Consider the following 14,206-nt stretch of genomic DNA (forward strand, 5'->3'; position numbering starts at 1 on the left):
TATGAATGGCTCTAGAATAATCAAATGAAAGAAGCAGACAATGAAAACATAAACAGTATAATAGTTCTGTGAAAAGTTTTGAAGGACACAAACTGTGCTTTAAGAGAGAATAACTGAGAAGGAATACTTTAGATAGTGGTCAGTGACTACTGTTGAGGTAGTAACATTGAGGAGAAGATCTGAAGAGTGAGAAGGAGCCAGACAAGGCAAAAAGAATTCTGAGGGGGCCAGCAATGTGGTGTAGTGAGTAGAACCACCACCTGCAGTGCCAGCCCCATATGTGTGCCAGTTCGAGTCCTGGCTGCTCCACTTCTGATCCAGCTCTCTGCTATGGCTTATGGAAGCAGAAAACTGTCCAAGTCCTTGGGCCCCTGTACCTATATGGGAGACCGGGAAAGAAGCTCCTGGCTCCTGGCTTCGGATCAGCCCAGCTCTGGCTGTTGCGGCCATCTGGGGAGTGAACCAGTGGATGGAAGACCTCTCTGTCTCTGACATTCTGCCTTTCAAATAAATAAATCTTGAAAAAAAAAAAAATTCTAAGGTATAGAAACTGCAAGTGCAAAAGCTCTAAGATGGGAAACAGCTTAGAAGGGCTGAGTTTAGTTTAGTAAATGACTCAGGATATTTGAGTCACCAACTACAGGCCCAGTCATTTGTGTTTATACCCCTAGTATTTAACAGACCATATAGCACACATGGAGTTAGCAAATGATGATTAAAAAAATGAGTAGACTGGCACAGATCATTCTATCATTCTGGACAGTTAACACTGACATATGACACATCCTACCTCAACATAAAGGATTCAGAATTCTTCCAGGAGGCATAACTAGTACTCAGTGTAAACTTTAAAAATTCACAAATTATGTTTATTAATTACCTATATTTCTATTCTTATAACTAGCCAAGAGCCAATTCTTAGAAGTAAATTCTCAAAAGGTGAAACTTTGTAGGAGAAAATCTGAGCAATCTGAAAGCACAGAGGCTGGCATGTCTATGACATTCTACATCTGGAAACAAAGGGACACTTCCACTGTGGGACTTCCCATGTACAAATTAATAGCAAACTCACATAGGTTTCCCTGCAGTTGATTTAGTATAGTAACAGTCAGAATAAAATAAAAATGTTGCTTTAAAATTTTAAAAAAATATATGGTGACCTTCACAAAACTTCACTTAAACCCAGGAGCTAAAATAAACAAAATATTTTATATACTAACAACTTTAATATCCAACACAGGTAGAAACTGTTATGGAAGGAAAAGGGAAGATGTAAGTTGCTGAAACACCAGACACACAGCTGGGGATATGACTTCTGCAAACTAACCTTAGAAGAAATAATACAGCATTACCTGCCAAAAAATGCCACTTTCATGTGTCTCCGGGATAGCACCTCACCGATGACGGAAAGCTTGCTTTTGTAACCCTGTATTTCAACCAGATCATCCTCAGTGGCTATTCGATCAAGTTCTGGATTCTTATATGTTGCTGAAAAATTGAAATGGTATTAGAAAAAGTGGTATCAATTTATAATAAGTTAATTACAAGATATTTAAGATTATATATATTGGCTTTGTTCTAAAATAAAAATGGCAGGGACTGGCACTATAGCACTACAGGTTAGGCCACCACTTGTTACACTGGCATTCCATATGGGAGTGCTGATTCAAGTCTCCGCTACTCTGTTTTGGATCTAGCTTCCTGTTAATGCACCTGGGAAGAAAGCAGAAGATGGCTCAAACATTTGGGCCCCTGCAACTCATGTATCAGAACCAGAATGAAGATCCTGGCTGCTGGCTTCAGCCTCACCTAGCTCTCACTATTGCAGCCATTTGGAGGAATGAACCAGTAGATGGAAGATATCTCTCTCTGTAACTCTGTCAAATAAATAATATTTAAAATACATAAGTATATGCCGGCACCGCAGCTCACTTGACTAATCCTCCATCTGCAGTGCCGGCACCCCAGGTTCTAGTCCTGGTTGGGGCGCCAGATTCTGCTCCTCTTCCAGTCTAGCTCTCTGCTGTGGCCCGGGAGGGCAGTCAAGGATGGCCCGAGTGCTTGGGCCCTGCACCCTCATGAGAGACCAGGAGGAAGCACCTGGCTCCTGGCTTCAGACTGACACAGTGCGCCGGCCGTAGTGGCCATTTGGGAGGTGAACCAACCGAAGACCTTTCTCTCTCTCTCTCTAACTCTGCCTGTCAAAAAAAAATACATAAGTATAAACCTTTTTTAAAAAATGAAATAAAAATTAAAATGCCCATAACAGGGCCGGCATTGTGGTGCAGCAAACTAAGCTGCTGCCTGCAATGCTGGCATCCCATATGGAGCACCAGTTTGAGTCCTGACTGCTCTGCTTCAGATCCAGCTCCCTGCTAATGTGCTTGGGAAAGTAGCAGCAGATGGTCGAAGTGCTTAGGTCCCTATCACCGACGTGGGAGACCTGAATGGATCTCTGGACTCCTGGCTTCAGCCTGAACCAGCCCCAGATATTGAGGCCATTTGGGGAATAAATTAGATACCAGAGATCTCTGTTTTTCTCTTACCCTCTCCACTTCAAATAATTTAATAATTTTTTAGGAAAAAAATATACCCATAGCATCTGAATATTTGGTAAAACATAAATGCCCTATGGCAGTGATTCATAAAAATCCCACCCTGAAGAATTTCAAAAATACTGAAAATTGTAAGGCCCTAGTCAAAAAAGAATTTGTTTTTTCAAGCTAGTGTTTCTCAACACTTTAAAAATTAAAAAATTATTTTTGGGGCTGGCACTGTGGTGTAGTGGGTAAAAAAGCCGCCACCTGCAGTGCCTGCATCCCTTATGAGAGACAATTCGAGTCCTGGCTGTTCCACTTCTGATCCAGCTCCCTATTATGCCCTGGGAAAGCAGTAGAAGATGTCCCAAGTCCTTGTGCCCCTGTACCCATGTGAGAGACTAGGAGAAATTCCTGGCTTCGGATCAGTGCAGCTCTGGCTGTTGCAGCCAACTGGAAAGTGAACATGTGGATGGAAGACCTCTCTCTCTTTACCTTTACCTCTCCTTCTCTCTGTGTGCAACTCTGACTTTCAAATAAATAATGAATAAATGAATCTTTAAACAATTTATTTTCATTTTATTTGAAAGGCGAAGAGACAGAGACACGAAAACAATCTTCCATCTGTTGGCTAATTCCCCAAAGGCCCACATTAGCCAGAACTGAATCCAGGTCTGACACACGGGTGACAGGAACCCAACTACTTGAGTCATCACCTATGGCCTCCCACGGTGTAGATCAGCAGGAAACTGGATCAGGTGCAGAGGAGTTGGGTCCCCAGCAATATCTAACTGCACAAAATACCCACCTCAAAAGGAAATTTATCAACTTCTAAAAAAATACAAACTTTCCACCTGAGACAAAAAATGCTTTTATGAAAAAAGGAAATAAGATCCTAATATCCAGCTATTATTGTTCCACCCTGGCCCACATGCTAAGAAACTGGCTGCTTGATACTGTGGAATTTTAATAGCAGCCCCTTAGAATTAAGATATGCTTCAAGGTCTCCAAGCTAGGAGAAGACCTTGCTACTTTTATCACATGTCTGCTTCCCACAGCACTGGAAAGAAATAGTACATTTACCAGACAATAGGAGAATTATGGTTGTTTCCTTCTCCTGTTAGGCTTAGGATAACCACCCACTCTAGCCCCAAGCTCCAAAAACAGAGGTGGCTTAAAGAGTCCAAACTTAAAAAGTGGAAGAATCTTTCAGTTTTGTTTATATTTCAGCAACAGAAGATAATCTGACATTCACTTTCTTATCACTCCTTTGTTTATTTAACATTTATTTGAAAGGTAGAGTGAGTTCTCTTTCACAGGTACATTCTCCAAATACCTGCAACATCCAAGGCTGGGTCAGGCCAAAGCCAGGAGCTAGAAATTCAATCTAGGGTCTCCCATGTGGGTGGCAGGGACTCAACTACTTGAGACCTCACCTGCTGCCTCCCAGAGTACACCTTAATAGGAAGTTGGAATTGGGAGCAGAGCCTGGACTATAACTAGGCATCTTATATGTCTCAAGCAAGCAGCCTCTATAGCAAATGTCCTTCAACTTATCGCTTCTTTTGAAAGTAAAGGGGTGGAGGTTCATTGGCTATCTCAATGGCCCTAATTAGAGACAAACACTGCCACTTAAAATTTGGGCCCTGCATTGTGGCTAGCAGGTTAAGCCTCCGCCTATGGTGCTGGCATCCCATATGGGTGCCAGTCTGTGTGCTGGCTGCTCCACTTCCAATCCAGCTCTCTGCTTATGGCCTGGGAAAACACTGGAAGATAGCCCCACTGCTTGGGCCCTTGTATCCACATGGGAGACCCAGAGGAAGCCCCCAGCTCATTTTACATTTTTTCTAGTGCATTAATAGGTTACCAACAATTTGGTGAATAAGAGAAACTTGTCTTGAAAGTCATTACTCACTTTTGTTTTTCATTTTATTTTTGCTTTTCTATATTCTTCTTATCTGCTTTGTCTCTTTCACATTTTTCTAATGTTTTAGAACCAGTAAAATCAAATTTGCCATTTCACTAACTCCTAGCACAGTGCTTATTTAATACACAGAAGATATTACATTTAACTTCATCTTCATTCCCTACCAATTTTTTTTAAATATTAATTTTACTTGAAAGGCAGAGTTACAGCGAAAGAGAGGAAGAGACAAAGAGAAATCTTCCATCAGCTGGTTCACTCCACTTGGCAACGGCCAAGCTGTACCAGTCTGAAGCCCGGAGCTTCTTCCAGGTCTCCCACATGGGTGCAGGGGCCCAAGCACTTGGGCCACCTTCTGGTGCTTTCCCAGGCGTATTAGCAAGGAGCTGGATTGGAAGTGGAGCAGCCAGAACAGGAACAGGCAGTGGCTTTACCCACTATGCAGCAGTGCTGCACCCCCATCAATTTTTTTTTAACAAAATTTTGTAAATGTTATGTGTTAGTTCAAATTCTTTCCAAAGTAGAAATTCAAAAATTCTACCAGTACTTTCTTTCTCATTCAGCAACAAAATCTGGAATTGTGTCAAGTTTGGTGCTAGGGACACAACCAGGCAAATCCCAGCTTTACAGGAATTCAAATCTAGCAATAGAAGGGTTAGGAAGAACAAGGAAACAAAAGTTTGATTCTGAGCAATGTGACACAGTGGGTAAGGAACTAGTTCAAGTCCCAGCTGTTACACTTCTGATCCAACTTAAGGACTAATATGCCTGGGAAAGCAGCAGAAGATGGGCCAAGTACTTGTGCCCCTGGCACCCACACGGGAAACCCAGGAGACATTTCAGCAGCCTGACCCGTACATGGTCCAGTCCCAGCTATTGTGACCATTTGGGGAGTGAACCAGCAGATGGAAGATCTCACTCTGTCATTCTGCCTTTCAAATAAATAAATAAATTTTTTTAAAAAAGTCTTTTTCTACCAACCTACCAAATATTTCCTCATTGTCACTTGAGAATTTTCCTGAATCCTTCCCTTTTCATTGTATACTTGCTGGACTCACAATTTCAAGAGTTATCTACAGGGAAAGTATTGTGGCACAGCAGGTTAAGCCATCGCCTGCAATGCCAGACACATATGGGCACCTCTCTGTCACTCTGACTTCCAAACAAAATAAATCTAAAAAAAAAAAAAAACAAACCTAAAATAACATTTCCTAGGGAGACTTTCCTCACCATTGGGAAGACATTCCTCACCACTGTTGCCCATTGTTGCTGTTTCAACAGTTACACTCAATTTATGATAATTCCTTTTTGCCCTTTTCCCTCTGCAACTCAGCCTCATTTGAAAGATAGTTCTGAGGTCTTGGCTTAGCTATGCTGGAGAGACAAATATAATGGCTAACTGCAGGCTGCCTGAGTTTTCATCTGAGCATTTTCTAGTTGTATAATCTTGGGTAACCTGCTTTACTTTTTCCTCATCCTGTTTTTTTTCATCTTTCAAGTGAGTATGATTACAATCTGCTTAGTGATGACATGAGGAGTTAATGAATTACTAATAAAATGCTAAAACAGTACTTTATTTAGAAGCATTTATTTCTTAGTTGTGATTAATCACATTTAATCTTCGTCTCTTGCAGGGCAGAAATGGGTTTTCCTCATTCTGGTATCCCTCATACTGTTCACCATAGTGCCCTATATCTGTGTGCACTCAATAGCTACAGTTCAAAGAATTAAGTACCTTTATGTATTTTCACTAGTAGTCATTTTAAGAACTTAAGAACCAACCTTCAACAAAACGTGACCCTTCAGTAACAAACTCCAGTAACTGGTCGAAGATTGTAGTGATTGCCTTCTTAGCCAGCACAAAATGTTTCAGTGGAGATATAGTTTCTGCCATTATGCTCCTAAAGGGAGAAACAAAGTTAGAAAAGCACACATTACACTGAGTGATAATTACATGTAAATGAGTAACACCGTCTAGGTCATTAACTCCCAAATGGAATAAATTAGGCAATTAAACTGCCAAAATATATTTAGGTAGTTGTTTTTGGGGGAGAAATGTTTTAGTCGGGCAATTAAAGACTACTTCTCGAAGCCACTTCACTAAAATAAATGAAATTTGTTAGCCCAAATTTCTACTTAATTTCCCTCTGGTGAATATGAAACTAATTGTGGTTGAAGTTGTGACTCCCAGTGACTTTTAAGTACTTCAGGGAACTGAGCTACCAAGAAGCGAAGTTCGCAAACAATAACTAAGTTTCTCAACCTGGAGCTCTGTGAGGGTGGAAAGAGATACGCAGAGGGAAGACCCAGAATCCAAGATCACAAAGTAAAACTAACGTTTGGAAAGAAATTTTCATCACAACAAAGCCGGAGACAAGGCTTACGCTTCCAGCCGCAGAACCAAACACTTGGGTGAATGCTGAAGTTTTTCTGCCCCTGGCCGCTTCTCAGAAACACACACACCAAGGACAAACGAGTACGCCCCAGTCTAATCCTGGTCCGTGTGGAATGTGGCTCTTAAAAAAGGCAGATCTTGCCAAGAGGGTCAAGAAAGGACGGCGCGAAGGGATAAGCGCGGGCTAAGCAGGGTGTGGGCAACGACCCGGTTCGGCCGGTGTGAACACCTACCTTGGGCAGCGGCCTTCCACGCCATACACACGGCCGCGGGAGCCTCGCCCGCAAGGTTCGGGGCCAGACCCCGCCACCGCCCCACGCGCGCCGGCCCGCCCCGGCCCGCCGCCCTCACCACCAGCCCCGGGCTCCAGCATCGTGGGCTCCGCGGGCCTGAGCCGCCCGCCGGCCCCGCTGGCCATCCGGTTCGCTCGCTCCCGTCCAGCAGGACGGCGGCGGCGGCGGCGTCTCGTCACAGAGCGCTCCGCTCACGGCTCCCCGCCCCCTGTCCCTGGCCGCTCGAAGGTCACCCCGAGAGTCGCGAGCCGGCCAGCGGTCGAAGCAGCTGACACTCACACTGTTCCAACTCCGACTGTCACTCAGCAACCACAGCTCGATCCAAGCTCTCGGGTTGCCTCATCCTCCCCAAAGAGGATATAAGCTAACTGGAGGCAGGAGGAGTGGCAAAAGGGCGGTCACTTCCGGTCCCTGGTCCTCTCCTATTCGGTTTGGTTCCGTGAACGGAAACGCGTCTATGCCGGCGCCATTTCTCTTGAGGGCAGAGGCAAAACTTGTTATGGGCAGGGACGCTCTTGGGAGGGTAGTGGTTCGTTCCACCCTGCAACTTCCTTTCCTCCTCCCATCTCACTTGGAAGTTCCCTAAAGCTCTGTCCATCTTAGGCGTAGCTGACTGCCACGGCTGCCTTAGGGAGGAGGTAGAGTGAGGTAGGGTTAGGAGGCCGTGAGACAAAAGGGACATCTGTTTTTGTGTGATTGCCTCTCTGGGGTACCTCTCACCCTGTATGTGTGTGTTTAATTACTTTACACGTCAGACCTGAAACTTGGTGTGTCCTTGGTTACTGTTTTTATTTATTTTTTTAATTTAAAGTTATTTATTTGAAAGGCACAGCTACAGAGAGAGAAAGGGAGAGACAGAGAGCTCCTCCATCTGCTGGTTAACTCCCCAAATGGCTGCAACAACTGGGACTGGGCCAAGCTGAAGCCAGGAGCCAGGAGCTCCTTCCAGATCTCCCACATGGATGCAGAAGCCCAAAGGCATGGGCCATCTTCTGCAGCTTTCCCAGGCCATAGCAGAGAGCTGGATTGAAATTGGAGCAGCTGGAACTTGAACCTGCTCCCATATGGGATGCCAGCACGGCAGGCAACCGCTTTACCTGCTGTGCCACAATGCTGGCCCTGGCTACTATCCTTAAACTTTGTAGTTAAGCTACCCTTAAACTGCAAATCTGGGGTCAGCATCACAAACCCAGACTGTTTCTCACAACCCTATCAAAGTGCTGCTGCTATTCAAGGCTCAAGAAAATATTCTGGGATGTCTTTTCTCTCTCTCTTTTTTTAAATACTAAGAGATTTGGGACTGGCAAAGCTGCTGCCTGCAGTGCCAGCATCCCATATGGGCGCTGGTCTGAGTCCTGGCTACTGCACTTCTGATCCTGCTCTCTGCTATGGCCTGGGAAAACTGCAGAAGATAGTCCAAGTGTTTGGGCCCCTGTACCCACATAGGAGACCCCGAAGAAGCTCCTGGCTCCTGGCTTCGGATCGGCCCACCACCAGCAATTGTGGCCATTTGGGGAGTGAACCAGCAAATGGAAGACCACTCTCTCACATATACACTCTTGCTCTCTCACTGTGTTTGCCTCTGCCTCTCTGTAACTCTCAATCTTTTTTTAAATAATCTTTAAAAAGTAGATATTAAAATATTTTTACTTTTATTTATTTATTTATTTGAGAGGCAGAGTTGTAAAGCGGAAGGGAGAGAGAGATCTTCCATCCACTGCTTCACTCCCCAAATGGCTGCAATGACCAGGGCTGGGCCAGGCCAAAGCCAGGAGCCTGGAGCTCCATCCATTTGAGTGGCAGGGGCCCAAGGACTCAGGCCATCTTCCACTGCTTTCCCAGGCACATTGGCAAGGAGCTGGATCTGGATCAGAAGTGCAGCAGCTGTAACTTGAACTGGCACTCATGAGATGCCAACGTTGCAGGCAGTGGCTTGACCTTCTGTGCCTCAATAGCCCCCTGTCCTAGGGATTTCTTTCCAGAGCTTCCAAGTGTCATGTTTTTCCCAGATGAAGCCACTCCATCTGTTTTGCCTCAGGATCATCTATAAAATCGAATACTGGGGACCAGCACTGTGGTGTAGTGGATAAGGCACTACCTGTAGTGCCGGCATCCCATATGGGTGCCGGTTCGAGTCCTGGCTGCTCCATTTCCCATCCAGCTCTCTGCTATGGCCTGGGAAAGCAGTAGAAGATGGCCCAAGTCCTTGGCCCCCTGTACCCACGTGGGAGACCCAGAAGAAGCTCCTGGCTCCTGGCTTTGGATTGGCACAGCTCTGGCTGTTGCAGCCAATTGTGGAGTGAACCAGTGGATGGAAGAACCTCTCTTTTCCTCTCTCTGCCTCTCCTCTCTATGTGAAACTGTGACTTTCTAGTAAAATAAATATTAAATACTAATAATACCTATATTGTAACTTGTGAAAATTAAGTGGGTGGGGATCAGCGTTGTTGGGTAGCAATAAAGCTACCTCCTGCAACATTGGTATCCCATATGGGCACTGGTTCAAGTACAGCTGCTCCACTTTTTTTTTTTTTTAAAGATGTATTTACTTATTTGAAAGGCCGAGTTTCAGAGTCAAAGAGAGGCAGAGGCAGAGAGAGAGAGAGAGGTCTTCCATCCACTGGTTCTTTCCCCAGATGGCTGCAATAGCCGGAGCTGCACCTATCTGAAGCCAGGAACCAGGAGCTTCTTCCAGGTTTCCCACAAGGTGCATGAGCCCAAAGACTTAGGCCATCTTCCATTGCTTTCCCAGGCCATAGCAGAGAGCCAGATTGGAAGTGGAGCAGCCAGGACTTGAACTGGCGCCCATATGGGATGCAGGCACTGCACTCAGCAGCTTTACCTGCTACATCATGGCACTGGGGCCATTATTTTCCATCTAGAAGCTATTTGGCATCTGATGAGGCCAGAGGATGACAGAAGGGTGATCACATAGTGAGCCAGGAAGCCCAAAGTAGTCTTCACATACCCTCTGCAGCCTCTCCCTATGTTATCATGATTGAATCAAGGCTCCACCCTATCAATGTAACCCAGTCCAATCACTTCCCACAGGCCCTATCTTAGTTAAATCAAGTATCTATCAACAACTAACTAATCCATTCATCATTAACATAAAACTTCATTGTTTAAATGTCTGCATGAGTTTAGGGAGCCAAATCCTGTTCAATCCATAGCAGTTTCATCCTAAACTAAAATACTCATGGCATGCTAGTTGAATTTTACATGGTTTTATTTTACAACCATGGAAATAAAAACTATATCCCATATAAAATTTTCATATGTCCTGTGTGCACTTTATAAATGCACTAGATCATTGAGGACCCACCCAGACTTAACACTATTTCATTTAAGGTTAGATCCTTCTACTTCAGCATTTTCATTGCTCACCAATGAATTGGATCAATGCCATCAGGAATGCCATAATTTTGTAAATGTAAAACAATTATTGAAGATCTGTGTCATGATGTACTGATTAAAATCTAAAATAGGCACATGTGAAATTTTAAAATTCACCCTAGCCAACCCACTTTTTTTTTTCTTTCATTTTTTTCAACTCCTTGTCCCCCCACTCAGAATACAGCCCAGGCACGACAAGGCCTTAGCTGAGGTGTACATGGGGAGGGCCAGCTCTTCCTCCTCTTTACAGTCCTCTATACAGTCAGTGTAAGAACTCAGCCTGTGGTAAACAACAGGAGGCCCCAACCCACTGTTAAGGCACTTATACATAAAATATTTATAGAGCATAAAAGCAAGTGGTGTGCTATATAACATAAAGGAATTAACTTATTTTAAAGGTATAGAGAATAGAGAGAAGACTAAAGAAAGAATATACATTGTGTTTTAGCTTAGGTACTAAAATACGGTTCCATAGATTGGTGGCTTACAAACAACAGAAATTTCTTGCGGGTTTGGAGGCTGTACGTATGAGAACAGGGTGTCTGCATGGTTGGGTTCTCCTACGGGCCCTCTTCCAGGTTGCAAATGGCTGACTTCCCATACCATTGCATGGAAAAAGGATAAGATAGTTCATTAGGGTCTCTTTTTCTAAGGGCACTAATCCCATTCATGAGGGCTTCATCCTCTTGACCTATTGACTTTCCAAAGGTCCAATCTCCTAATACCATTTCAGTGGAGACCAGGATTTCAAAATGACCTTTAGGAGGACATAAACATTTAATCCATTGCAACTCACCTTGTTGGTTGGGAAAAAACTGGCTACTTACTGAAAACCCAAACACGGTGAAGAATTGCAAAGATAGTGATAATTAACCAAAAACTTCGAAAATAGGATGTGGGTGCTTGGAGCAGCAGTAAAGATCAGACTTGGGAAGGCCACATCCTATGTTAGTGAATTCTGAGTCTGAGTCCCAACTCTGCTTTCAATTCTAGTTTCTTGCTAGTGTGCACTCTGGGAGGCAGTGATGATAGCTTAAGTATTTGGGTTCCTGACACTCATATGGGAGACTGAATTGGGTTTCTGGCTCCTGGCTTCAGCCTGGCCCAGCACTTGCTGTTGCAGGCATTTAGTGAGTTCAACAACAGACGGAAGACATATATCCTTCCTTTCTCTGTACTTTAAATAAATTGAAAAAAAATTAATTGGAAAATACATTTGATGAAAATGATTCTAATTCCTGATCTCAGCTTTGCTCTGAGGAGTAAAGCCAAAATTATCAATTATTTCAATTGCAATATTTTTCTTTTTTTAATATTTATTTTATTTATTTGAAAGTCAGAGTTACACAGAGAGAGGAGAGGCAGAGGGAGAGAGAGGCCTTCCATCCGTTGGTTCACTCCCCAGATGGCCGAAACAGCCAGAACTGTGCTGATCCAAAGCCAGAAGCCAGGAGCTTCTTCCAGGTCTCCCACATGGGTGCAGGGGCCCAAGGACTTGGGCCATCTTCTACTGCTTTCCCAGACCATAGAAGAGAACTGGATCAGAAGAGGAGTAGCCGGGACTAGAACCGGTGCCCATATGGGATGCCGGCACTTCATGCCAGGGTGTTAACCCAGTGCACCACAGCGCCAGCCCCTCAATTGCAATATTTTTCGATAGTGGACACCATCTGCCTAAGATATAAAAAACTAGAAAACTTCTGAGTTTTCATTAAAAGTATGTATTTTTCATTACGTTTTTCATGAAATAAGTCACTCTGTGTTTTTAACAAGAAAAAATAAAAGGTTATCCAGGTAAGATTCATTTGCCTAACTAAAAACAAACAATAAACTTTCAAAAGTTGTGATAACACAAATTAAAACATCCTAATTAATTAAAAATGTCCCAAGTAATCACTTCTCTTAAATTAGATTAGGATATAATATTCCTGTTTTGCAAATGAAAAAGTCGTTTCTTTCTAGAATGAGAAAATTTCTTTTTACAAGTTCATTTTGGGTTCCAGTAGTCACCAGTTTAACTCCAATGTTACTAAAAAGAGAATGAAAAGGAAGTTGTGGTGACTGGTAATATGGCAAATATTCATCCAGAAAATTACTTTTCAGATCAACAGTATGTACATTCTAAACACTCTGAAGAGTTCTTCTTTTTTAAAAAAAATATTTATGTACTGGGGACAGCGCTATGGCATAGTAGGCTAAGCCTCCCCCTGCAGTTCTGGCACCCCATGTGGACACAAGTTCGTGTTCTGGCTGCTCCTCTTCTGATCCAGCTCTTTGCTTATGGCCTGGGAAAGCAGTGAAAGATGGCCCAAGTGCTTGAGCCTCTGCGCTCATGTGGGAGACCCAGAAGAAGCTGCTGGCTCCTGGCTTCGGATCAGCCCAGCTCTGGCAGCTCTGGCCGTTGTGGCCATTATGGGAGTGAACCAGCGATGGAGGACCTTTCTCTGTCTTTCCCTTTGTCTCTCTGTAATCCTGCCTCTCAACTAAACAATCTTTAAATAATAATAATAATAATGATAAAACCTCACAAAGATTTATTTATTTGAGACGCAGAGTTAGAGAAGTCCTCCATTTGCTGGTTCACTCCCCAAATGGCTGCAGGACCTTCTCCCGTGTCTCCCACATGGGTGCAGGGGCCCAAGCATTTGGGCCATCTTCTACTGCCTTCCCAGGTGCATTAGCAGGGAGTTGTGTTGGAAGCAGAGCAGCAGTGAGGACTTGAACTAGTGCCAATGTGGGATGCTGGCACCACTGGTGGAGGCTTAACCTAATATGCCACAGTGCTTGAAAGGTTCTTAAACTCTTCGCATCTAAACTTTCAAACTGAATATATAGCTTCATAAAAACATGAAAATGACATGTGACTGCTTTTAGCTTTGGGAATTTATATTTTAAGCCACAGACATGCACATCTTTTTCTCTTAGATTTGAATAGTGTCTTAAAATATTAATTTATGGGGACTGGTGCTGTGGTACAGTGGGTTACGCTGCCATCTAGAGTGTCAACATCCCATATAGGTGCCAATTTGAGTCCAAGCTGCTCCACTTCCTATCCAGCTCCCTGCTAATGTGTCTGGGAAAACAGAGGAAGATGGCCAAAGTCCTTGGGCCTCTGTATCCATGGTGGGGCCTGAAAGAAACTCCTGGCTCCTGGCTTCAGCCTGGCCCAGCACTGGCGACTGCAACCGTTTGGGATTGAACCAGTGGATAGAAGATCTCTCCTTCTGTTTCTCCTTCTTTCTCTCTGTGATTCTGCCTTTCAAATGAATAAATCTTAAAAAAATTAATCTGTGGAAAATTAAATTAATACATAAAATATGTAAATCTATAAACTCAGTGCCATTAATAAAAGCTTTCTTGTGGCATCAGCATTGAGACTTGGTGGGTTAAGCTGCTGCCTGCAACTCTGGATCCCATTCAGATGCTGATTCAAGTCCCAGCTGCTCCACTTCTGATCCAGTTTCCCTGCTAATGTGCTTGGGAAAAACAGTCAAGATGGCCTAAGTTTTTGGGCTCTTCCCATCCTCATGGGAGACCCTGAAGAAGCTCCTGGCTCCCAGCTTTGGCCTGGCCCAGTGCTGGCCACTGCAGCCATCTGTTGAGTGAACCAGCAAATAGCTCTGTCTCTTCCTCTCTCTAATTATTACTTTCAAATTAGATA

At 43.9% G+C, this 14,206-nt stretch overlaps 1 protein-coding gene and 1 pseudogene across 2 annotated transcripts in view; both read right to left on the bottom strand.

Moving 5' to 3' along the window:
• MFN1 (mitofusin 1) overlaps positions 1–7,528 on the bottom strand; it is a 46,009-nt gene extending 38,481 nt beyond the window's left edge. The window contains exons 1-3 of one of the 2 annotated variants that reach the window (XM_062211451.1): positions 7,429–7,528; positions 6,244–6,362; positions 1,353–1,488 (exon numbers count right to left, since the gene is read on the bottom strand). In XM_062211451.1, coding sequence (XP_062067435.1) covers positions 1,353–1,488; positions 6,244–6,355 — 248 coding nt within the window. In that variant the 5' untranslated portion in view covers positions 6,356–6,362; positions 7,429–7,528. Of the gene's footprint in view, positions 1–1,352; positions 1,489–6,243; positions 6,363–7,089; positions 7,290–7,428 lie in introns of those variants that run through there. The other variant, XM_062211448.1, reaches the window with a different exon arrangement.
• A 3,176-nt stretch (positions 7,529–10,704) lies between these two features.
• LOC133752986 (small nucleolar RNA SNORA51) lies at positions 10,705–10,847 on the bottom strand (annotated as a pseudogene).
• Between the last annotated feature and the right edge of the window lie 3,359 nt (positions 10,848–14,206).

Source organism: Lepus europaeus, chromosome 2, assembly GCF_033115175.1.
Source record: "Lepus europaeus isolate LE1 chromosome 2, mLepTim1.pri, whole genome shotgun sequence".
NCBI classification, from domain to species: Eukaryota; Metazoa; Chordata; class Mammalia; order Lagomorpha; family Leporidae; genus Lepus; species Lepus europaeus.